This window comes from Microtus oregoni, unplaced genomic scaffold (assembly GCF_018167655.1).
Source record: "Microtus oregoni isolate MIOR12 unplaced genomic scaffold, Mior012 000121F_ref0000216, whole genome shotgun sequence".
NCBI classification, from domain to species: Eukaryota; Metazoa; Chordata; class Mammalia; order Rodentia; family Cricetidae; genus Microtus; species Microtus oregoni.
This window is the reverse complement of record NW_024544753.1, coordinates 99,643-122,528: the sequence shown is the minus strand read 5'-3', so window position 1 is coordinate 122,528 and position 22,886 is coordinate 99,643. Positions and strand designations below refer to the sequence as shown.

Sequence of the window (22,886 nt, the reverse complement as noted above, 5' to 3'; positions counted from 1 at the left end):
GATATTCCCCAACCCAGAGCTGCCTGAGATTCCATGGTAAAGAAGAAATGAACAGCTCAAACCCACAGGGTGATGGAGGACACCAGAGGGAAAGATGATTCTCCCCAAAACAAGTGTCAGGATTCTGGTAACTGACTTTAACCTACTCAACTGGGGCCCACACAACTTTCCGAGTTGCTCAGACCAAGGTATGTTACTCCTAGACTGGACAGCCTAGTGTGGATGTCTCAAGCCAATGCCAGGTCTGTGGTCATGTGAACTGAAAACAGAGAGCCCTTACCCAGGAAAGACCCAAATGAGACATCAACAACCCGGCAAACACTAGTAAAACTCACTTCACCTAGATCTGGCTGGCTGGGGGAGGATAAAATACTTGATAGTTTTTATAGCCTTCCTGGGTAGTTATAACTGTCACCCACCTGGAGTGAAACTGCTCAAATAGTAGCTTAAAAGCTCCTCCAGAAACTGGTCCCCCGATTTGGCCTCCCCCTAGCAATGAGGTCCAACAACAGCCCAGCTTTCATAGCTAAAATCTCTCAATGGCTAAAGCTTTAGACATAGATTAAAAACATTGTGTATCTAGACCTCACAGTTCTGGGCAGGTAGAAAAAGTAAACAGGACATTAAAACAAACTTGAACAAAATTCTTATTAGAGTTCAGCAAAGGATGGGTAGGCCTCCTTCCTTTGCTTTGCTTAACCAGCTGCACCCCATTTTGTGAGGGATCTATCTCCTATGAGAGATTTTAAAGACCTCCCCAACTGCTTCCCAGGCTCAGAGAGCAGCAGTTGGTAGAACTTTCTTAATCATTCCTTTCTCAAGTCACTAAAGGACCTCCAGTCCTCCATAAAAACTATTCACTGGACTATTTGAGAGACCTAGCAAACCTCAGAGTCCACTGCTAGTTTCCTTTTGTTTGAGTCGAATAATCCTTCTGGGTCAAAAAGGCAGTCAAAGTACAAATTGGAAAGGATTCTACACAGTGACTCTCTCCACTCCTATGGCTGTGAAGGTAACTGGCATTACACCAAGGTTCTAAGACACTCAGGACACTCAGGTCAAGAGAGCAGAGGTCATGGACCACTATGCCAAATGGACTGTCTCTGGACCCATTGAAATTAAGGTTTCACTGGGCCCAGGCCCTTCCATTCCCTGCCCCTCTACCCCTTCCTGAGTCTTGTGCTTTGCCCTGTGGGTATGAATACAGGGGAATGGTCCATCCTCGGGCCTGGACTGGAAACTAAAGAAGACAGATACAGGGAAGGTATTAGCTGGTGTGATTACAGACCAGAAACCCATATTCCATCTCGATCTTTACTTACTGATGCCCACTGAAGTAATAAGGGCGGCGGGGCCACTGCCCCAGCACCCCAGCCGCCCGCTCAGCTAGCTTATGCCCCAAAATAATTACACAGACACTGTATTATTTTAAGCACTGCTTGGCCCTTTAGCCCTAACCCTTACTGGCTAATTCTGTTATCCCGATCAACCCATCTCTAATAATCGGTGAGCACCGGTCTTACCGGGAAAGGTTCAGCATGTCTAACCTGGCGGCTTGCTTCATGGTGTGTGTCTGCCCGGGAGCGGGACATGGCGTCTCTGCTGAGGCATCTGCTCATGAGAGCAGAGCTGTGGAGTCTGACCTCACTTCCTCTTCCTCCTGGCATTTTGTTCTGTTTACTCCACCCACAGGGCCAAGCAGTTTCTTTATTGGCCAATGACCTTCCTCCATCAGCCCACTTTAACTGTTTGGCTGTATTGAAGAAAGAGATGATGTGGGAGTTTATCTTTTGAGCTAGGAATACAAAGTTTACAAATCTCTGCAGGCCCTGTGGCTGGGCTCCCTAGTTTCCAGAAACAAGACAGTTTCCATTGTAAAAACTGGGGTTGTAAAACTGAGGCTTCCTGAAAATTCCTTTAAAAAGATTCTGACCTTTGGGAAACAGAAAAAACCTGGGGAAACAGACTCCATGCCACAGGAAGGGACCCTGGGGAGAGTTTATCACTCCCAGCCAGAAATCAGATGCCAGTCTCTGTTCCCTTGTTCCCCCTGGCTCCTCTGTCAGTACTGACTGTGCCTTTAATTCTCATTCTGATTGGTTCAACAGAAGGCCCCTGAACTACATGTACAATTGTGTATGCGTTCAGTAAAATTGGTGGTCCTTAGAACCAAATACACTTTTTTATGAGTTCATGATTTGACTCATCCACTAAGACCGGAGTAGAATGTAGCAGGGCCTCAGATTTTAGAAGGCCCCCAGACTTTAGCATAACTGACTCCATGATGGACGTGTCATTCAGGCCATAAAACGCATCATGTAGACAGAACCATCTGCCAAAACTAAAACAAAGACTAATCCATCAAAGTCCTTAGTTCTAGGAAAGTCTCTAAATGTACTAACTTGCTTTTTGGCTTCTAGCTAGCTGTCTTATTAACTGAAGTATGTCAAGCCAGAACATGGTTTTTATGCTTGAAATCTCACCCTGAGGAAGGCTTGGGGTTACATTGGGATCCTGAACACCCAGTGTAGCCGCTGGCCAGCTAATAAAGACTATCTATTGGCTTAATCTTCTCTGGGGGATACCCCACAACATTTCCATCTCATGAATAATATATTTTTTTTATCAGCTCTGGACTTCCTAAATCAATACAGTTGGATAATGGCCTACCATTCATCTCTATTCATCTTCAGGAAAGGTAGAAAGAGCTAGACACATCTATCTAAATTGTCTTCTGAACCTTAACTTCCTTGGACTTAACAGCCTACCTCTAGCCCTAATTTGCATTCAGACCACACACCGAACATCCAAGCCCACCTGGGTTACCGTATAGCCATTCTCTTCTTTGGGGAAAGTGACCTCTGGAGCCAGCCCCACTCCATGACTGTGTACCTTCTCTCACTGCGTAAACATCTTCTCTGGGAACACGCTGATCTTGTCCTCCCTCGACCCTCTGCTGATCCTATCACCCAAACTGTTTCAAGACAAAGATCCTCTTAAGCTCCTTAACTTTATCTTCTTTCCATAGCCTATATCTGGCTCAACAGATTTTCACCGAGCTGCAACTGCCAATGATGTTGCTACTATGTGGATCAATCTGCCCAGTGGAATACAGGATTAAAAGCTTACACAAACTGGCTTACAAACTACAGCCTTCTGGGACCAACTGCCATGGTCCTCTCTGGGTCTTGGCTTCTACCCCTACTCAGCCCATTTTTCTGTATCTTCTCATAATGATTGTCCCTTGTCTCTCCTGGTTCCTTTAGGAGAGGATTAATGAAATAATCCAACAATCAGTAAACCAGATGCTTCTAATGGTATTTCATGGGGTCTCCTGCTAGCTTAAACCCCTTGGACCAACATTCCAGACCCCCCTTTTAAGACCCCAATCAGCAGGAAGTAGCCAGAGGGCTATCATTACTCTTTATCATCAACAAAAGGCTGGGATGTTAGGTCCAAAGTGGGCCCCTAAAATGGCAGTTCTTTGATCAGGTAAACAGAAGGATTGATATTGGATAAACAGAAGCCTAAATTCAGCACCCTCAGTGATCTTATGAAAGATGGGTTTCTGCTTACCATGAAAGCAGATCTGCTAAAGACAGGTTTCTGTTTACAAGGACTTCCCTTAATCAACCGCCAAATTTCAACTTCCTCAGGCAAGGACATCTAGTTCCTAATAAATCCAAACAGTTCAAAGACTTCCACCTTACTGACTGTCATACAAAATCTGCTTGCCTTTTCAACATATTGCTTCTCTCTTCCCTCCTGGGAGATGACTTTGGCATTTTAGCCCCCGATAAACATTTATTTCTGCCCGTGGAGTAGCTCAGTTTAGTTACATGGCAGAGTGGAGCATCCTTTGGTGGGAATCACAGAGTGGCCGTCTTCCTCTATGGAAGGAAGGTGGAAAGGCAAGCCTCCTTGATGAGTGAGGTCCACCTTGTGAGTACAGTGATGCTCCCAAATAACTGATGGGTTCAGTAATACATTCCAACCTTAAAATTTCATACACGGAGTGGGTTCATATAAACAGGCAGTGGCATTTCTTACCACTGGAGGGATGCAAGAGAAAGAGGGGATACGTTGGATATTTGTTAGAGCCTTCCCGCGATCCAAAAATCTGAAATCTGTGAGAAGAATTGGGCAGCAAGGAAGGAGAGAAAGTGAAGTAGAAATGTTAGAAGATATTCCTCAGGCCAAACTTTTAATAAAATCCATGGTTTGGCCTGTAGATAGAGGGCTTACTGGCTCAGCACAGGAAACTGTGTTAACAGGAGAAATAGCATCCGAACTGCTTGAACAGGGTACAATTTTTAAGCCGAAAGTTCTTTACAGCTTAGCTTAGTTTAAAAGGTTGTAGGGTGTGGGGATGGGTGGGTCCAGTTTGGATGCCATTGAAATGGAATAATGTTCCTCGAGACAAAGGCTGCATAATTTGAGGCAAATAGGAGAGAAATCATACTCCCCGATGTTTCTGACAGACTGGCTATACAAACTGTTTAGGGGTACTTGGCTTTCTCGGGTTGAGGTCCTCATCAGGAATTAAATGATAGTAAAGGGGAAAGCGGCATTATTGAGAGACCTGGGTACAATAGACATAGTGCTTAAAGCTTACGTCACCAGGCCTGATAGAACTGTCTTCCCAGGAGAGTTAAGAAAAAGGCTGAGAACTGGAGAGACAGCTTCATGATTAAGAAAGCTTGTGTCCCATTCAGAGGACCTGAATCAGGTAGCTTACACCCACCTCTGAATCTAGCCGCAGGGAATAGCGCACTTCATGTGAGCTCTGGAGACACTGCACTCATATGTACACAAGCCTACACATAGACACACATATGTAGACCTCGTTAAAAATGAATGGTTTTGAAAGACTCGTGTTGATTGAGCAGATACCGTGAATCTGGCATGAGGTTTGGCTGAGTGGTATTGCTGAGCCCCATAGTGGGATGAGATCTTCACAAGGAAGCGTGGCTATAGACACATCTAAATGGTTTAAATCACATGTAAATTGGATTCCTAAAGCTATAAAGCAATCAGTTTTCTATGCCACTCACAGACAAATGTGGCAGGATTTGTGTTGAGGTAGAATTTCTGGGGAACAAAACTGATAGAAAGCTAAATGCTACATTGGTGCGTTTCTGAAAAGCTTAGAAGTCATGAGCGACGGTTCACAGAGGACATAAACAACAAAACACTGTAAGTAAATATTAAACTTGTCCTAGGATTGGGTAGTTATTCTCCCTAGTGTACATTTTCACCCCTGAAAGAAAGTATACTTGGAGTGAGCACTGTCGACTCAGTCTGAGGCCTTTTCAGTAGGCAGTTAGGACTGTTGAAAAGGGAAGGGCCATGGTACTGGCTCAAAGCCTGTCAAAACCAAAACGCTAGTCCCAGAAGCAATATGTCAGGCTAGACTGTGGCCCTGCTTCCCCTTGAGCCTGAGTTGGGTTGAATAGCAAATGCTAGCTCAATAGCAACTGTCAGGGTAGGCAAACATATAGGGAGCCTAGAGCAGCGGTAGCACCCCAGAATGAGGAGACTGGACAGTGCATAGAAAACGACTGTTGGCTATTTGGAATAGTGTCTCCTAGCCATGAGACTACACAAAACAGGAGAAGGGGATAGCTTGACTTATACATCCCAACATAGCCCTTCGTCGAGAAAAGCCAAGTCAGGAACCTGGAGGCATGAACTGAATCAGAAAGAATACTGATTGTTGGCTTTCTTCCTGGGCTCATGTTCAGCTACATTTTTTGCTTTTCCCAAGACCTCCTACCCAGAAGTGGAACAAGCGGTGGTAGGCTAGGCCCTCCCTCATCAATTATTAACCAAGAAAAACATTAAAATTATGGACTTATTGTGGAGGTTTGAATAAACACGGCCCACATAGGCTCATGTATTTGAATATTTGGTGGACTGTTGGGAAGGCTTAGGAGGTGTGGCTTTGTTGGAGGTGGTGTATCACTAGGGCTGGGCTTGAGGTTTCAAATGCCAATGCCAGTTTCTCTTTCCCTCCCCGTCCCTCTTTTGTTCCTTTGCTGTACTCTGGCCACCCCCGCCTCCAACTTGCTGATAAAAAGTAAACTTACAGCTGCCACTCAGGCACCATGTCTGCTGCCATACTCTCCACCATGACAGACAAAAGAAACCCTGTAAAACTGAAAATCAGAGCACTAGACTGATTTCCCAAGGTCCAGTTGAAGAGTGGAAGGAGTGAGAGTATGAGCAAGGAAGTCAAGACCATGAGGGGGTCAGCCACTGAGACAATGTGCCTGAGCTAATGGGAGCTCATCAACTCCAACTGGACTGGGAGTGAACGATCATGGGAACAACCAAGGCCCTCTGAATGTGGTTGACATTTGGGGCAGACTGAGGGGCCACTGATAGTGACACTGGGATGTGTCTCTACTGCATGCACTGGCTTTTTGGGATCCTATTCTCTTTGGATGTAAACCTTGCTCAACCTAGATGTAGTAGGGAGGGCCTTGGACTTTCCACAGGGCAGGGTGCATGGCCTTCTCTTAGGATTTGAGGGGGTGGGTGGGAGTGTTTGTGGAGGGATAGGAAGGGGAGTGGAAAAGGGGAGGGAGTGAGAATTTGGATTGGTATTTTTTTTAAGTAATCAAAGAAATAAAATAAAAGCAAAAAACTGCAGAGCAACCTAAAAATAAAAAAAAAACCTGAAAGCAAGCTCCCAATGAAATGTTTTCCTTTCGAAGCTGCCTTGGCCATGGTGCCTTTTCACAGCAATAGAACAAGAACTAAGACAGGCCTCTTGGTCAATCTGATGGAGGCAATACCTTGACCAAGCCTTCCTTTCCCAGATATGTCTAGGTTTGTTTCAAGCTGTTCAAATCTAACCAGTATGGGAGCATTTTCTGCTGTATCTGACATTTTAAACAGTTCCTTTCTGTACATTCCTAACTGCCCAGTTCTGACTGGTACGTACTTTTAGCGGCCCATCATCTTGGGCCTTTAGCTATCCTAATCACCCTTTGTAAAAATGTTTCCTTAAATGTTAGTAACTCTTGAGTGTCTTATATATCTATAGAAACATTTGGAAGGACAATGAAAACATCAGTTGATGTTAAACAAAGATACCGTGTAGGTTTTTGTTTTGTTTTGTTTCGAGACAGGGTTTCTCTGTAGCATTGGAGTCTGTCCTGGAACTAGCTCTTGTAGACCAGGTTGGCCTTGAACTCACAGAGATTTGCCTGCCCCTGCCACCTGAGTGCTGGGATTAAAGGCGTGCGCCACCACCACCCAGCTACATATAGGTTTTTAAAAAGCTACTTCCAGGTACTATAATATTACTATTACTGTCAGGTTTAGTCTGTCATAGAAAAAAAGTTATTTGTTTTGAAATAGGCTGTGTCTTACAGACACTCATAACCAGTCACATTCCTGAGATGGAAGTGAGTGTTGCTGTGAAATAGTGTCCAGTGCTCAGACAAACATGAACAAATGGCATCAGACATCTCCATCGCCCTCTCCAAGGCTCAGAAAGCACCACAGGAGAGGGTGTGACAAATGTAAAAGTCAGAGAACCAAACTGACCAGTGCACATCTCTTTTCACCGCATTGAAACACACCTTCTTGGAGGGAAGTGCCTATGAGTCAGGATGCTAACAAAATTTAGAAGCCTCAGGAAATCCCACGCAAGTTCCAAGATTTATAGGGACACCCACCCCACCCCCAAGATTGAAAACCCGGGACACAATTTCTGAGGAGAGGGTACTGTCCAGCTGTCCAAAATATCTGCAAATTTTGTTCAGGGTGCTCCAGGAACACAATGCCCACTCGTCATGTTACATGCTGTGGTAAGCTTCCTGGCGACACAACTGCCACTAAGCAGCCATCTCTGTTCCTGCACGCAACCTCTCATCTATGCTCCTAAATGTAACCCCAATAAACTCATTGGTTCACTGAACTAGACTTTGGTGAGATCATTTCCCTAATCTGTCATGGGTGCCCTCTCTGCACTAAATAGAACTTTGCTTGATTCTTTTCAGGGAAAAAAATCATGCAATAAGAAAAAAGTGAAGACACGACTGCAATAGGTAACTCTACTATCTAGGGGAGCATCTCAAATGACATTAAGTGGATTCACATTCAATTGGTGAAATAAGGGACACATGGAGAAAGGACAAATTAATATAAAGTATGATTTGGACACACAAGAGAGCCCTTTGGTGGGTGCTAATATTTTTAAACTGGTTTAAACAGGAGGTATCTTAATGGATAATGGTTAATTCTCTAAACATACTGTAGCCAGCAATGAAACCCTGGCCAGAATGGGGAACAGTAAGTGGTGCTTAAGTGTTTTTCATGGTTTAAAGATATAAACGTGAATATCAAAGTTTCCTGGACCTCTTAGAGTTAGTAGAATCCTAAGAATAAAGGCCATCATTTTATACTGCCATTGTTCTCTATAGAAACAGTGATGTCATGAAATTGAAGTTCTAGTACCAGCTGGCAAGTAAGGCTTTAGGAGAGTATGGAGGGTTGAGGCAAGCCATACCATCTTGAGGCAGACTGGAAGAGTCATCGCAGCATCCAAATTCTCCAGAAAAGAACCACCCACCCGTCCCAAATGATTGCCTACTTCGGAACTGTAAAGGTAGAAGCTTCCTTTTTGGCTAGAATAGGAGGTGTCTTGTTAGTATCTAAAACAGCCTTGAGTTTTTACTCTTCATTTTATTTGGGATAACTAAGAGTGATTTTGGTTAAAATTCCTCTCTTTCAACACAAATCTACAGATCTCTTGCTATATAACTCTGGTACTGTAGTGAGAAATCCAAAGAGAGGTACACTGAACTGGGAAAACTTTCATTTCCAAAGCCTGGGAGCAGTTCTGAATGTGTAAATTATTCTCAAAGTCTAGTAGGGAAAGGAATGGGATGCTTGATACTGAGAGGCTGTGAACTGTGTAAAATATTATGAAACACATGTGCCCAACAAGACATAGTGAAAATGTGGCCTACAGCAGGCAGGTTAGCATACTTTGGATATGAAATGGTTACTAAGCTTTCTGGGTGTGCCATGCCTTTGCTCAGGTTGCAACATACTGGGTATTGTGACCCAACAAAGCCCCCTCAGCATACCCCAGGGCCAGAGCCAGCCAGAGCCATCAGTCTGGTCCAACAGCTGACCGGGGTGGCAGGCAGCTGCAAGTGCCTAAGAACTTGGCACTGCCCACTTCCATCTAAAGGGGCACATCTCCCTTCTGGGTGGCACATATCCAGCCAAAGGTCCAAAAGAACTCCATCATCAAGGTACTGAGTTTATACCTTTTATCTTTTACAAATTTTGTAAGATCCAAATCTCATAAGGGATCTCTTAGCCTCTGGCTTTTTTGAAGCTAGTACTTGTTCACTAGCTCTTCAGAAAAGAAACCCTCTCTCTGAGGGTACAGGAAGCCCTTTTCTAAGAGCTTTTCAAAGGTTTGTAGAGTTTCTTAATTGGAACATTCCCAAATCTCTAGGGAAGCGATCAAAGTAAGTACTTTATAAGAAGATTGTCACTAGATGATAACTTGTACTAAAAAAGAGGTCAAGGGACACAGGGAGAAAGAGGGAGGAAGGAAAGATGGGGAAAGAAGAGAAGGAGGAAAGAGGATAGGAAAAGAGGGAGGGAGAAAGAAGAGGGAGGAAAGGAAGGGAGATGGAAGAGGGAGAGTTGTAGATGGGGAGAAGGAAGGAGGGAGGCAAGAGGGCAGAAAAGGGAGAGAAGGGGAAAGAGGCCTGAGAGAGGAAGGAAAATAGAGGAGGGAGGGAGTTAGAGGAAGTAGGTTAGATGGAGAAAGGAGTGGAAAGGCACAGAGAATGGGGAAGGGAGGGAGGAGAAAATAGAGAGGGAACAGGAGGAAGGGGAGAGAGGAAGGTTGAAGAGAGGGGGAACCAAGGAGGATTACAGAGTAAAGGAAGGGAGGTGGGAGGGAAGGAGGATGGGGAAGGAGGGGTAAGGGGGAGAGAGGGGAGGGAAAGGGGATGAAGCAGAGGAGAGGAAGGAAGGATAGAGAATAAAGGGAGGGAAGAGAAGAGGAAGGGAAAGATGGAGAGGAGAGAGGAGGGATGGAGAGAGGGAGGAGAGCTGAAGAGAGGGAGGAGGGAGGGAGGATGGGGAATAAAGGGAGGGAGGAGGGAGTGGAGGATGGGGAATAAAGGGAGGGAGGAGGGAGTGGAGGGAGGAGAGATAGAGAGGGAGGAGGGAGAATGGAAGGAAGGAGGAGGAAGGAAGTACAGAGAATGTTCAGAGGAAGAAAGGAGGGAGGGGAGAATGAGAAGAAGGAGGAAGGGAGAGAGATGGAGGGTGAAGGAGAGAAAGAAGGGGAGGGAGAATGGAAAGAGAGGGGGAAACGGAAAGATAGGGGCAGGAGAGAGGGAACTGGAGGGAAGAAAAGCAAGAGATGAAGGAGAGAGAGGGAGGAAGTGGAGAGGAGGAGAGGGACTAGGGATAATGATGAGTAATGGGAAGGGAGGAGTGAGGATAGGAGGGAGGGAGAGAATTTCAAAGGAGGGAAAGAGGGAGGAACAAGGGACAGGGAATGGAGTTAGGATGGAAAGATGAAGTGGGGGAGGGAGGAAGGGAGGGAAATGAAGGAGGACAAGAGAGGCAGAAGGAGGGAGGGTGGATGGATGAGGAAAGGAGGCAGGAGGGAGATGGGGGAAGACAGAGAAGAGAAGGAGGAGGGAGAAGGGGGAGGGGAGAATAGGAGGGAGGCAGGAGCATGGAGGGAGACCAGAGCAAGAAGTGGGGAGGAAGGTAGAAGAGGAGAGCCAGGAGGAGGGAAAGAAAGAGGAGACAGAGGGAAAGAACAGAATGTGAGACTAGTTTGAAGAGCTAGAGGGAAAAGGAAAGACCTAATAATCTAGTAAACTGAAGAAGAAAATAAATTTTTATATGTGTAAAAATGAATTTCACAGCCCTCTAATACTTAGGAGAAGAAATTTATCTCACTAAATTCTGGAGAAAAGATAAGTCCCAGACACCAAAACTCTCATTCAGTTGGGTAGACATAGATTACAACATATAACCCCTAGTCTCTAAACTTAAATTTGCTTCCTCATGCACCACTTTTCCTGTTGGTGTCTTATGTCAACGTGATATTACCATGGATCACGATACTTAGTACCACATATTTTGACAAAAGTTATTGATCCTGTGCCTTAAAAATTTCAGCACCATTCCCCACGTTCACATCCTTTCTTCTCTGTGATTCTTAGCTTGAATCTCTATGAAGCAAATGGGATCAGTCTCCCCACTCCCAGGAGTTTTGTTTAAATTGACTTCATTTTATAAACCACATATAAGAATTTCACATTCTTTTGCTTCTTCCTAAAGATGTCTGACGATATTGACTGGTTACACAGCCGCAGGGGCGTGTGCAAGGTAGATCTTTACAGCCCAAAAGGACAACAAGATCAAGACCGAAAAGTGGTAAGATACAAACTGACTTCAAGGAGTATATGGGTATATACTGGAGCCCAAGATAAACTCATGGAAGCTGATATGTGGCTTCTCTAAGCACCTGAGCACAGTAAGGGCTTGCAGGGTCCAGAACAAGTATACATCACACAGGGGTGAATCAGAGGAGGGGCAGAGTGAGGAGTGATGTAAGTCAACTGGAGAGAGGGGGAGAAGTGGGGAGGGAGGAGGACCTAAGAGGGGAGGAGCCTAAGAGAGGGAGGGGCCTAAGAGGGAGGAGCCCAAGAGGAGAGGGAGGCAAAGGGGCAGAACCTAAGTGGGAGGGGCCTAAGAGGGGAGGGGCCTAAGAGGGAGGAGCCCAGAGGGGAAAGACCAAAGGGGTAGAGTCTAAGTGGATGAGCGGAAGAGGGAGGAGGTCCAAGGGGTGGAGCCTAAGTGGGAGGGTTCTAAAGGGTGGCACCTAAGTGAGAGGGCCTGAGAGGAGGGAGGGGCCTACAAGGGAGGTGGTTCAAGGGGCGAAGCCTAAGTGGGAGGGGCCTAGAGGGTGGAATCTAAGGGGAAGGGGCTAGGGGTGGAGCCTAAGTGGGAGGGTCATAAAAGGTGGAACCTAAGTGGAAGGGGCCTGAGAGGGAGGAGGCCAAAGGGGAGTGGCCAAGGGGGCAGAGCCTAAGTGGGAGGGGCTTAAAGGGTGGAGCATAAGTGGGAGGGGCCTGAGAGGAGGGAGGGGCTTAAGAGGGAGGCATCCAAAGGGGGCGCCTGGAGGGTGGAGCCTAAGTGGGAGGGTTCTAAAGGGTGGAACCTATGTGGGAGGGGCCTAGGAGGGCGGGGCCTAAGAGGGAGGCATCCAAATGGGAGGGGCCTTAGGGGGTAAGGCCTAAGTGGGAGGGGCCTGAGTAGGGAGGAGCCCAAGAGGAGTGAGGGGGCTTATTGAGGAGGAGCCCAAGAGAGGAGGGGCCAAAGCGGCAGAGCCTAAGTGGGGGTACCTAGGAGGAGGGAGGGGCCTGAGAGGAGTGAGAGGCCTCAGAGAGGAGGCCAAGAGGGGAGAGGCCTAAGGGGCAGAGCCTAAGTGGGAGGGGCCTAAGAGGGAAGAGTCAAGAGGAGGGGGGCTACAGAGGTAGAGCCTAAGTGAGAGGGACCTAAGAGGGAGGAGCCCAAAATAAGAGAGTGGCCCAAGGGGGAGGAGCCCAAGAGGGGAGAAGTCAAAGGGGCAGAGCCTAAGAAGGGAGATCGAAGAGGAGGGAGGGGCCTGAGAGGTGGGAGGGGCCTGAGAGAGGGAGACCAACAGGAGAGGGGACCTAAGGGCAGAGCCTAAGTGGGAGGGGCCTAAGAGGGAGGAGCCCAAGAGGAGAGGGAGGTCCAAGGGGTGAAAACTAAGTGGGAGGGTTCTAAAGGGTAGAAACCAGGTGGGAGGAGCCTGAGAGGAGGGAGGGGCGAAGAGGGAGGCATCTAAATGGGAGGGGCCTGAGGGGGCAGGGCCTAAGTGGGAGGGTCCTAAAGGATGGAACCTAAGTGGGAGGGGCCTGAGAGGAGGGAGGGGCCTAAGAGGGAGGTGTCCAAAGGGGAGGGGCCTAAGGGGGGAGCCTAAGTGAGAGGGTCCTAAAGGGTAGAACCTAAGTGGGAGGGGCCTGAGAGAAGGGAGGGGCCTAAGAGGGAGGAGTCAAAAGGGGAGGGACCTAAGTGGGAGGGCGCCTAATAGGGAGGAGCCCAAGAGAAAGGGGACCTAAGGGGTGGAGCCTAGGTGGGAGGGGCCTAAGAGGGAGGAGCCCAAGAGGAGAGGGGAGTCCAAGGGGTAAAACCTAAGTGGGAAGGTTCTAAAGGGTGGAAACCAGGTGGGAGGGGCCTGAGAGGAGGGAGGGGTAAAGAGGGAGGCATGTAAATGGGAGGGGCCTGAGGGGGCAGGGCCTAGGTGGGAGGGTCCTAAAGAGTGGAACCTAAGTGGGAGGGGCCTGAGAGAAGGGAGGGGCCTAAGAGGGAGGAGTCAAAAGGGAGGGGACCTAAGTGGGAGGGGCCTAAAAGGGTGGAGCCCAAGAGAAAGGGGACCTAAGGGGTGGGGCCTAGGTGGGAGGGGCCTAAAAGTGTGGAGCCCAAGAGAAAGGGGGCCTAAGGGGTGGGGCCTAAGAGGGAGGAGGCCAAGAGGAGAGGGGGGTCCAAGTGGTGGCACCTAAGTGGGAGGGTTCTAAAGGGTAGAACATGAGTGGGAGGGGCCTGAGAGGAGGGCGGGGCCTAAGAGGGAGGCATCTAAATGGGAGGGGCCTGAGGGGGCAGGGCCTAAGTGGGAGGGTCCTAAAGATGGAACCTAAGTGGGAGGGGCCGGAGAGGAGGGAGGGGCCTAAGAGGGAGGTGTCCAAAGGGGAGGGGCCTAATGGGAGGAGCCTAAGTGGGAGGTCCTAAAGGGTAGAACCTAAGTGGGAGGGGCCTGAGAGAAGGGAGGGGCCTAAGAGGGAGGAGTCAAAAGGGGGCCTAAGTGGGAGGGGCCTAAAAGGGTGGAGCCCAAGAGAAAGGGGACCTAAGGTGTGGGGCCTAGGTGGGAGGGGCCTAAGCGGGAGGAGGCCAAGAGGAGAGGGGGTCCAAGTGGAAGGGATCTAAAGGGTAGAACATAAGTGGGAGGGGCCTGAGAGGAAGGAGGGGCCTAAGAGGGAGGAGACCAAGAGAAGGGCCTAAGGGGTAGAGTCAAAGTGGGAGGGGCCTGAGAGTAGGGTGGGCCTTAGAGGAGTGAGAGGCCCTATTGGGGAGGAGCCCAAGAAGGGAAGGGCCAAAGGGGCAGAGCCTAAGTGGGGGGACCTTGGAGGAGGGAGGGGCCTGAGAGTAGTGAGAGGCCTCAGAGAGGGTGACCAAGGGGAGAAGGAACCTAAGGGCAGATCCTAAGTGGGAGGGGCCTAAGAGGGAGGAGCCCAAGAGGAGAGGGTATCAAGGGATGGAGCCTAAGTGGGAGGGGACAAAGAGGAGGGAGGGGCCTAAAAGGGAAGGGCCCAAAAGAAGAGGGCCTAATGGGTGGAGCCTAAGTGGGAGGGGCCTAAGGGAGGAGCTCAAAAGGAAAGAGTGGCCTAAGGGGGAGGAACCCAAAAGGGGAGAAGCCAAAGGGGCAGAGCCTAAGTGGGGAGATCTAAGAGGTGGGAGGGACCTGAGAGGAGGGAGGGTCAAGAGAGAGGGAGACCAAGGGGAGTGGGGACCTAAGGGCAGAGCCTAAGTGGGAGGAGCCTAAGATGGCGGAGCCCAAGAGGACAGGGGGCTCAAGAGGTGGAGCCTAAGTGGGAGGGGTCTAAAGGGTGGAACCTAAGTAGGAGGGGCCTAAGAGGAGGAAGTGGACTAAGAGGAGGAGTCCAAAAGGGGAGGGGCAAAGGGGGTGGAGTCTAAGTGGGAGGTGCCTAAAAGGTGGAACCTCAGTGGGAGGGGCCTAAGATGGAGAAGCCCAAGAGGAGAGGGGGTACAAGGGGTGGAACCTAAGTGGGAGTGTCCTAAAGGATGGAACCTAAGTGGGAGGGGCCTGAGAGGAGGAAGGGACCTAAGAGGGAGGCATCCAAATGGGAGGGGCCTGAAGGGGTGGGGCCTAAGTAGGAGGGTCCTAAAGGGTGGAACCTAAGTGGGAGGGGCCTGAGAGGAGGGAGGGGACTAAGAAGGAGGCTTCCAAAGGCGAGGGGCCTAAAGGGAGAAGCCTAAGTGGGAGGGGCCTAAAGGTGGAACCTAAATGGGAGGAGCCTGAGAGGAGGGAGGGGCCTAAGAGGGAGGCATCCAAAGGGGAGAGGCCTAAGGGATGGAGCCTAAGTGGGAGGGGCCTAAGAGAGAGGAGGCCAAGAGGAGAGGGGTTCCAAGTGGTGGAGCCTAAGTGGGAGGGACCTAAAGAGTGGAACCTAAGTGAGAGGGGCCTGAGAGGAGGGAGGAAACCTAAGAAGGGTCCAAGAGAGGAGCCTAAGGAGCAGAGCCTAAGTGGGAGGGGCCTGAGAGGAGAGAGGGGCCTAAGAGGGAGGAGTCCAAAAGGGGAGGGGCTTGAGGGGCAGAGCCTAAATGGGAGGGGCCTAAGAGGAGGGAGGGGCCTGTGAGGAGGGGGCCCTAATGGAAGGAGCCAAAAAGGAGGAACCTAGAGAGGAGGGATATAAGGGGAGGAGTCTTAGAAGTGAGGGCTTAAGAGAGGGAAGGACCTAATAGGGAGGAGCCCAAGAGGGGGGAGCCTCAGAGGAGAAGGGCCTAAGGGGAAAAGCCTGAGAGGAGCTGAAGAGAGGGAGGGGCCTGAAATGGAGGTGCCCATGGGGAGGGACCTGAGAGGGGAGGAGCATAGGGGGAGGGAGGAGCCTAAAAGGAAGGAGCCCAAGAAGGGGAGCCTCAGATTGGAGGGGCTTAATGGGAGGAGCCTAACAGGGAGGGACTGAAGAGAGGGAGGGCCTGAGGTGGGAGGGACCTAAGAGGAAGAAGAGGCCTAAGAAAGGAGGGGCCTAAGAGGCGAGAAGGCTAAGAGGAAAGAGGGGCCTAAGAATGAGAGGAGCCTAAGAGGAGGGGAGGAGTGATGGCTGCCTAGTAACCAGCTTCTATTACCTAATACTATTTTTTCTTTTTTTTTTTTTTTACCTAATACTGCTTAAGCCATAATGTTTGCTAACAGTAAAATAGCACATCTTGAGAAAGACTGAGGTAACAGAAAATGACTAAATTTGAAGTTAGGGGAATTCAAATTTTGGTACAAAATCAGCCTTTTCACTTGTGCCAGTTGGGCCATGTCATCTCAGGTTTTTAGAATCAATATTCATGGATATTTTCTTTTGGACCACTCTTAAAATGTACATATACTATCAGTTAATTTTCACAAGAATTTCATGAGGTAAGTGCCAGTATCATCTCCAAGACAGAAATTGTGACCCTTCCTCTGGAACTTGTCTAAATTTGCCCTCCTAATGTTGTGCAGATATGCTTTGTGGACGTGTCCACCCTGAATGTTGAAGATAAAGATTCCAAGGTGGGTATTTCCCGTTCAAAGTCGAAGAGGGTGAAAACTGAGTGAGAAGGCTTTTCTGTGAAGTATGATGAAGGGCAAGGGAGAGGCAAAGGGGAGGAAAGGGGGAAGGGATTCAGGGGGAAGGGATTCAGGGGGAAGGTCCAGGGTATCTGCTTCTGAATTTATTGTTACTCTTGATAATGAATTTCATTTTAGAAGTCACAGCAGTGGTTGGGCTAAATAAAAGCACGGGTACACATAATCTGTTCAAAGGTGGTAAGTAACAGATGGCTCTTGAGACTGATAGTCTTGAGGGTCATCAGAGGACAAATCAGCAATTTGGGGAAATAACCTTGCCTAATTCTTCAAAATGTGTAGCATTGAAACCCTGCCTCTTCTGGAGAAACGAATAGATGATGGGAGACATGACCTTCATGCTATGAACTTGTAGCCTAACGGGTGGAGCAGCTTGGAGAAATCTCAAAACTCAAGTTTTTAATAAAAATCTCACCTTTTAATTCCACAGGGTGCTGCTGGTTCCAGGTCTGAAGGCGAATTAGATCTGGAGAATCTAGCAGAAAAAGAGATTATTGTGATCAAGGACACCGAAAAGCAAGACCAGTCTAAGGTGACTTAGCCTCTAAGGTTCCATCACTCCTAATTTCTAGTGCCCAATATTAAGTCTGAAGACTCTGGGTCACAGACAGTAAGGAAATGGTTGTCCAGGGGGACCACCACCCTGGAACACATGACATTCTAGAAAACACAGGACTAAGTTCAGGGCCATGGTAATTCCACATGCAGGTATTTTTAATGGGTTTTCGTTAAACACAAAGGTTCAGAATAGCCCCCTTTAACTTGAAGGTATCTACTCCAAGCATAACCTTGCTCTCCTTGTTCTAAGAAAGATGTACACATAATCTCAACCTTGCTGATTGTACTACACTCATGTGTCTCATATTGCCCACCATTCAGTAAGGAATAAAGATAAAAAACAGAGAAAACACACAACCAAGAATTCGAGTACCTAGGGGCTAACATACACAAGCTGCTGAAAAGGTTCAAATTAGAAGCAATGAGACTTGCAGACTATGTTCACACCCCAAATTCATTTGTTTTTATGTATTTTGAATTACATGTCAGGCTCGTGGTTCTGAGAGGGTACCGAAACACATTCCTACAAGCCTGGGTGACTGGTAATGGAAAGAATATTTGGCTTTAATTCAAAGAAGTCAAAGGCTTTCTGTTCCCCGTCTCTAGACTCATATGTCATATGCAAAACATCATTTATGATTTCAGACAAATTTGAAATGAGGCCAGTAGCCCTGAAAGAAGTAAAACAACTTAAAGAACACTCTTCAAAGTTCTGGGAATTATTCGGGGGTGGCCAATTCCATCATATACTCTTTAAAAGGCATGTCTTGGGGCTGGAGAGATGCCTCAGAGGCGAAGAGCACTGGCAGCTCTTCTAGAGAACCCAGGTTCAATTCCCAGCACCCATGTGCTGCTGCAGCTCCAGTTTCAGGGCATCTGACACACTTGCCTGGCCTCCACAGGCATTACATATGTAAGTGGTACAGATTTACATGCAGACAAAATATACATACACATGAAATAAAAACAAAAATAATTTTAAAAAGAAAAAATAATGGTATGGCTTATACCTAGGGTTTCTTTTTAATAGAGCAGCCCAGGCTTCCTGCACACAGTACTCATCACCTTGATCATAACTTAAACCTATTTTCTAAAAATATGGCTTTATGACAAATTTCCATGGATTTAGTAAAATAAAAGGAGGCAAAAGAGAGGCAAAGAGCAAGGTATTTCTTAATTAATAAATTAAAGTTGTGCATATACATTTATATAAACATAAACAATCACAAGTTATATATTTAATAATATAAACAAATATGACATCAAAACATTTATATCTAGCTAATATATTTAAAGTAATTTATACAAACAAAGATACACACATGACTAGCTACAAGTCACATAAACACATACATGCATTGCTAAATATACTGACTGACCTTTACATAGACTTAACATATACAAAGACATGTGGGCAGATGTACTGACATACCCACATGTGGGAAGCATAAACACCAGAAACCCTGTCTCGAAAAATAAAACAAAAAAATAAAATAAAATAAACACCCACATTTATATTAATGCACACAAAATATATGCACATATTAACACTTATAAAACCTTGATCAGAACACAAATAGCCCTAACAAATTCAGATATTGACATATACATTTATAAATGCATATGGAAAGACCTATGTGCATACACAATCATGACTGACCATACAGACATATATACATAAAGTAACACATATTCACTAACGCACTTGTTTGATACTTTGATACATTGACACAATTGTAATTATATACCTATTTATGTTATTCACAATACATTCAAACATCTCATAAATGTAGAATAAACTAATTGTAGAATAAAATAATAATCAATGTAATGACATGGAATTGTTATTTTAAACAATAAAATTGTTATTACTTAAAACACAAATTTATGATTAAACAATTCATAGTAGTGAGTATATTATTAAAATTGACAGGAACATCTTAACATCCAGACATACTGCTATACACAAGTGTATTTTTCCATTTGCTAGTATGTACGAAATGCATGCTTGTGTTGGCTTACACAGTAGACATGTATAATACATACATATGCATATGAAATTGACAAACACATTGGCAACACTTACAAATAGTTAAGTCTACAAGCATATATACTAACTCTGAGCTTCTGTTGCTATGTGTTTGAATGTTTATTAATGGATATTAGACGCTAATAAAGTAAGCCAAATCTCTAATCTATTACTTAGAAGCTATGTCTTCTAATAAGAAAATAAAAAGGCGGAAGTAGCCTACCCAAACTCTTCAAACACTTATGGAAAGGTGTTCTTCTTTTTCTAGACGGAGGGATCTGTGTGTCTTTTCAAACAAGCTCCCTCTGATCCCATAAGTGTCCTCAATTGGCTCCTCAATGATCTCCAGAAGTATGCCTTGGGTTTCCAACATGCATTAAGCCCCTCAGCCTCTAGCTGTAAACATAAAGTAGGAGACCTAGAGGGCGAATATCACAAAATACCCTCCGAGAACTGCTACAGTGTGTATGCTGATCAACTAAACATGGATCTTTTGAACCAAGGATCTCAAAACCTACGCCTAGAAATGGCGGCATCCAAAAACACCAACAATAACCAAAGTCCCTCAAACCCTGCGGCCAAATCTCCTAGCAATCAGAGGTCAGTTGCCACCCCAGATGGAGAGTGCTCTATGGACGATCTTTCCTTCTATGTCAACCGATTGTCATCTCTGGTGATTCAAATGGCCCGAAAGGAAATCAAGGACAAATTGGAAGGTGGAAACAAGTGCCTCCATCATTCAATTTATGCATGTCCAGAAAAGGGGAAAACCAGCCCCCGAAGTGCTGTTAGCAAGATTGCTTCTGAGATGGCCCATGAAGCTGTAGAGCTGACCTCAGCAGAAATGCGCGGAAATGGCGAGGAATGCAGGGATGGTGGCCGGAAAACCTTTCTCTATAGTGAATTATCGAACAAGAACAAGTGTGGAGAGAAGCAGATGTGCCCAAAAGATAGCAAAGAATTTGCAGATTCCATCAGCAAGGGGCTCATGGTTTATGCAAATCAGGTGGCATCTGACATGATGGTCTCTGTTATGAAAACTTTGAAAGTGCACAGCTGCGGGAAGCCAATTCCAGCTTGTGTGGTCCTGAAGAGGGTACTCTTAAAGCACACCAAGGAAATTGTGTCTGATCTGATTGATTCCTGCATGAAGAACTTGCATAACATCACAGGAGTCCTGATGACAGACTCGGACTTTGTTTCTGCTGTCAAAAGGAACCTTTTCAATCATGGCAAACAAAATGCCTCAGACATCATGGAGGCCATGCTAAAGCGTCTGGTCAGCGCTCTTCTTGGTGAGAAGAAGGAGCCTAAATCTCAGAGTCTGGCGTATGCAACCTTAAAAGCCGGAACTCATGATCCGAAATGCAAGAATCAGAGCCTTGAATTCTCAGCGATGAAAGCCGAGATGAAAGGAAAAGATAAATGCAAAGCAAAAGCAGATCCATGCTGCAAGTCACTGACAAGCGCTGAGAAGGTCAGTGAGCATATCCTCAAAGAGAGCCTCACTATGTGGAACCAGAAACAAGGCAACCCAGTCAGGGTGCCTAACAAAGTCTGTGCCAATAAAGACGAGAAGAGAGAAAAGATCAGTCCTTCCACAGATTCACTGGCCAAAGATCTGATTGTCTCTGCCCTCATGCTGATTCAGTACCATCTGACCCAACAAGCCAAGGGCAAAGATGTTTGTGAGGAAGACGGCCCTGGTTCCTCCATGGGATATATGTCCCAACAAAGTACACAGTATGAGAAGTGCGGAAGTGGCCAGAGCGCTAAATCACTCTCAATGAAGCATTTTGAAAGCCGTGGTGCTCCTGGACCATCCGCATGTGGGAAGGAAAGTCAACTGGATTCGCAGAAGCTGGATATGTCAAACATGGTTCTGTCACTGATTCAGAAACTGCTTAGCGAGAGCCCTTTCAACTGTGACGAGCTACCTGAAAATGAGAAGCGTTGCCCTGAGCCTAGACCAAACAAAGCAGCTCCCGTGTGCAAGAGACCTGAAGATCAATGCCCAGACAATTCAGAACTGGACTTCATCAGTGGGATGAAGCAAATGAACCGCCAGTTTATAGACCAATTGGTAGAATCCGTGATGAAGCTATGCCTGATTATGGCAAAGTACAGCAACAATGGAGCAGCCCTGGCTGAGCTGGAAGAACAAGCAGCCCTGGCAGCTAGTAGCTCCAGATGTGGCCGTGAAGGTGCCATGTCCCAGTATCAAGATGCTCCTGGCCCTGAAGTCATCGTCAACAATCAGTGCTCTACAAGTAACTTGCAGAAGCAGCTGCAGGCTGTCCTGCAGTGGATTGCAGCCTCTCAGTTTAACGTGCCCATGCTCTACTTCATGGGGGACGATGATGGACAACTAGAGAAGGTAAGAAATGCATTAAAGCCTAACAAATTAAAGGTAGAATGGGTGGATGTGAGCAGGATAGCATTAATACATAACCACATTCTCTATCACACACACACACACACACACACACACACACACACACACTATTGCAGTTCCCACATTAGATAGATTGCAGAGAAATCACATAGTTATATCATTTTCAGTACAGGAGCTGAAATAAAAACATGAAATTCTCCTTGCATCCATCCATAGGGATGGAGAGTAATGGCAACCCCAGCCGTAGACCTAGAAATCTGCACAGACTAACTTGAGGGTCTGTGACCTGGGGAAAAGTACTCAGTAAACACAGCTTCTTTTCAGAAGGCTTAAGTAAAAGGAATAGGCATGTTAGCAGCCTACAGTTCTGACTTTAACCCAGTAGACAGGCACATGGAGATGGCAGTTCACTTTTCCTAGCGGCTCCTCGTTCTGAAAAGGATCCGATTACTCAAGCCAACACTGCTCTCTCCACAGCTCCCTGAAGTTTCGGCCAAGGCAGCAGAGAAGGGGTACAGTGTCGGAGACCTTCTTCAGGAGGTCATGAAGTTCGCCAAGGAACGACAACTGGATGAAGCCGTGGGCAACATGGCCAGGAAGCAACTGCTGGACTGGCTTCTCGCTAACCTGTAAGCTGAGAACTCCTTCAACTCCCCTCCTTCGTCCTCTCCCCGGCAGCAATCCCACCCCAGCTGGAGCCACCCTCACCATCAGGCTGGTGACTGCACAACTGTGATCACTTTTACCAATACATCTGCGCAGTTGCACTGTGAAAATACTGGGTGCCCTCCCTGGGCAACATGAATAAAAAAAATTAAAAAGGCAGTTTTCTTGATCTGATATATTGGAGGGAAGGGAGGGGAAATGGGTTCCTTTCCCATGGCTGGTGAGAGTGTTGGATTTGGGTCCAGATACCACTCTGGGCTATTTTCTGAGCACCCAAGACACAAAGTCCCTATGTGGTCTGTTTTACCAAAAACTCCATTTACAGTCTACTGAGAAGTCTACCATCTATGACCTTGTTTCTGTTAGAATAGCAAGCTCAGCTAGATAGTTCCCCTTCTAACCCCAGGCATACGTCTTTCTTAGACTTTGGTAAGAGTGTAAAGAGACACTTGTTTAAAATAAATGCACTTGTTTGTCATAGCCTGGAAACAACCTAACTGCCCTTTGACCGAAGAATGGGTAAGGAAAATGTGGTACATTTACACAATGGAGTACTACACAGCAGAAAAAAATAACACTATCTTGAATATTGCAGGCAAATGGATGGATCTAGAAAACATCATTTTGAGTAAGGTAACCCAGACACAGAAAGACAATTATCACATATACTCACTCATAAGTGGTTTTTAAACAGAAAGCAAAGAAACCAGCTCACAAACCATAATCCCAGAGAACTTAGACAACAATGAAGACACTAAGAGAGACTTACATAGATCTAATCTACATGGGAA

General features: G+C 46.7%; 1 protein-coding gene across 1 annotated transcript; it reads left to right on the top strand.

Moving 5' to 3' along the window:
* Positions 1 to 8,593: 8,593 nt before the first annotated feature.
* LOC121444395 (A-kinase anchor protein 4-like) lies at positions 8,594 to 22,062 on the top strand. The gene is made up of 6 exons (XM_041646209.1): positions 8,594 to 8,620; positions 11,344 to 11,439; positions 16,322 to 16,372; positions 16,878 to 16,979; positions 19,303 to 21,411; positions 21,907 to 22,062. Exons 1-6 carry the CDS (start codon positions 8,594 to 8,596, stop codon positions 22,060 to 22,062), a joined length of 2,541 nt encoding a protein of 846 aa, XP_041502143.1.
* The last annotated feature ends 824 nt before the right edge of the window (positions 22,063 to 22,886 follow it).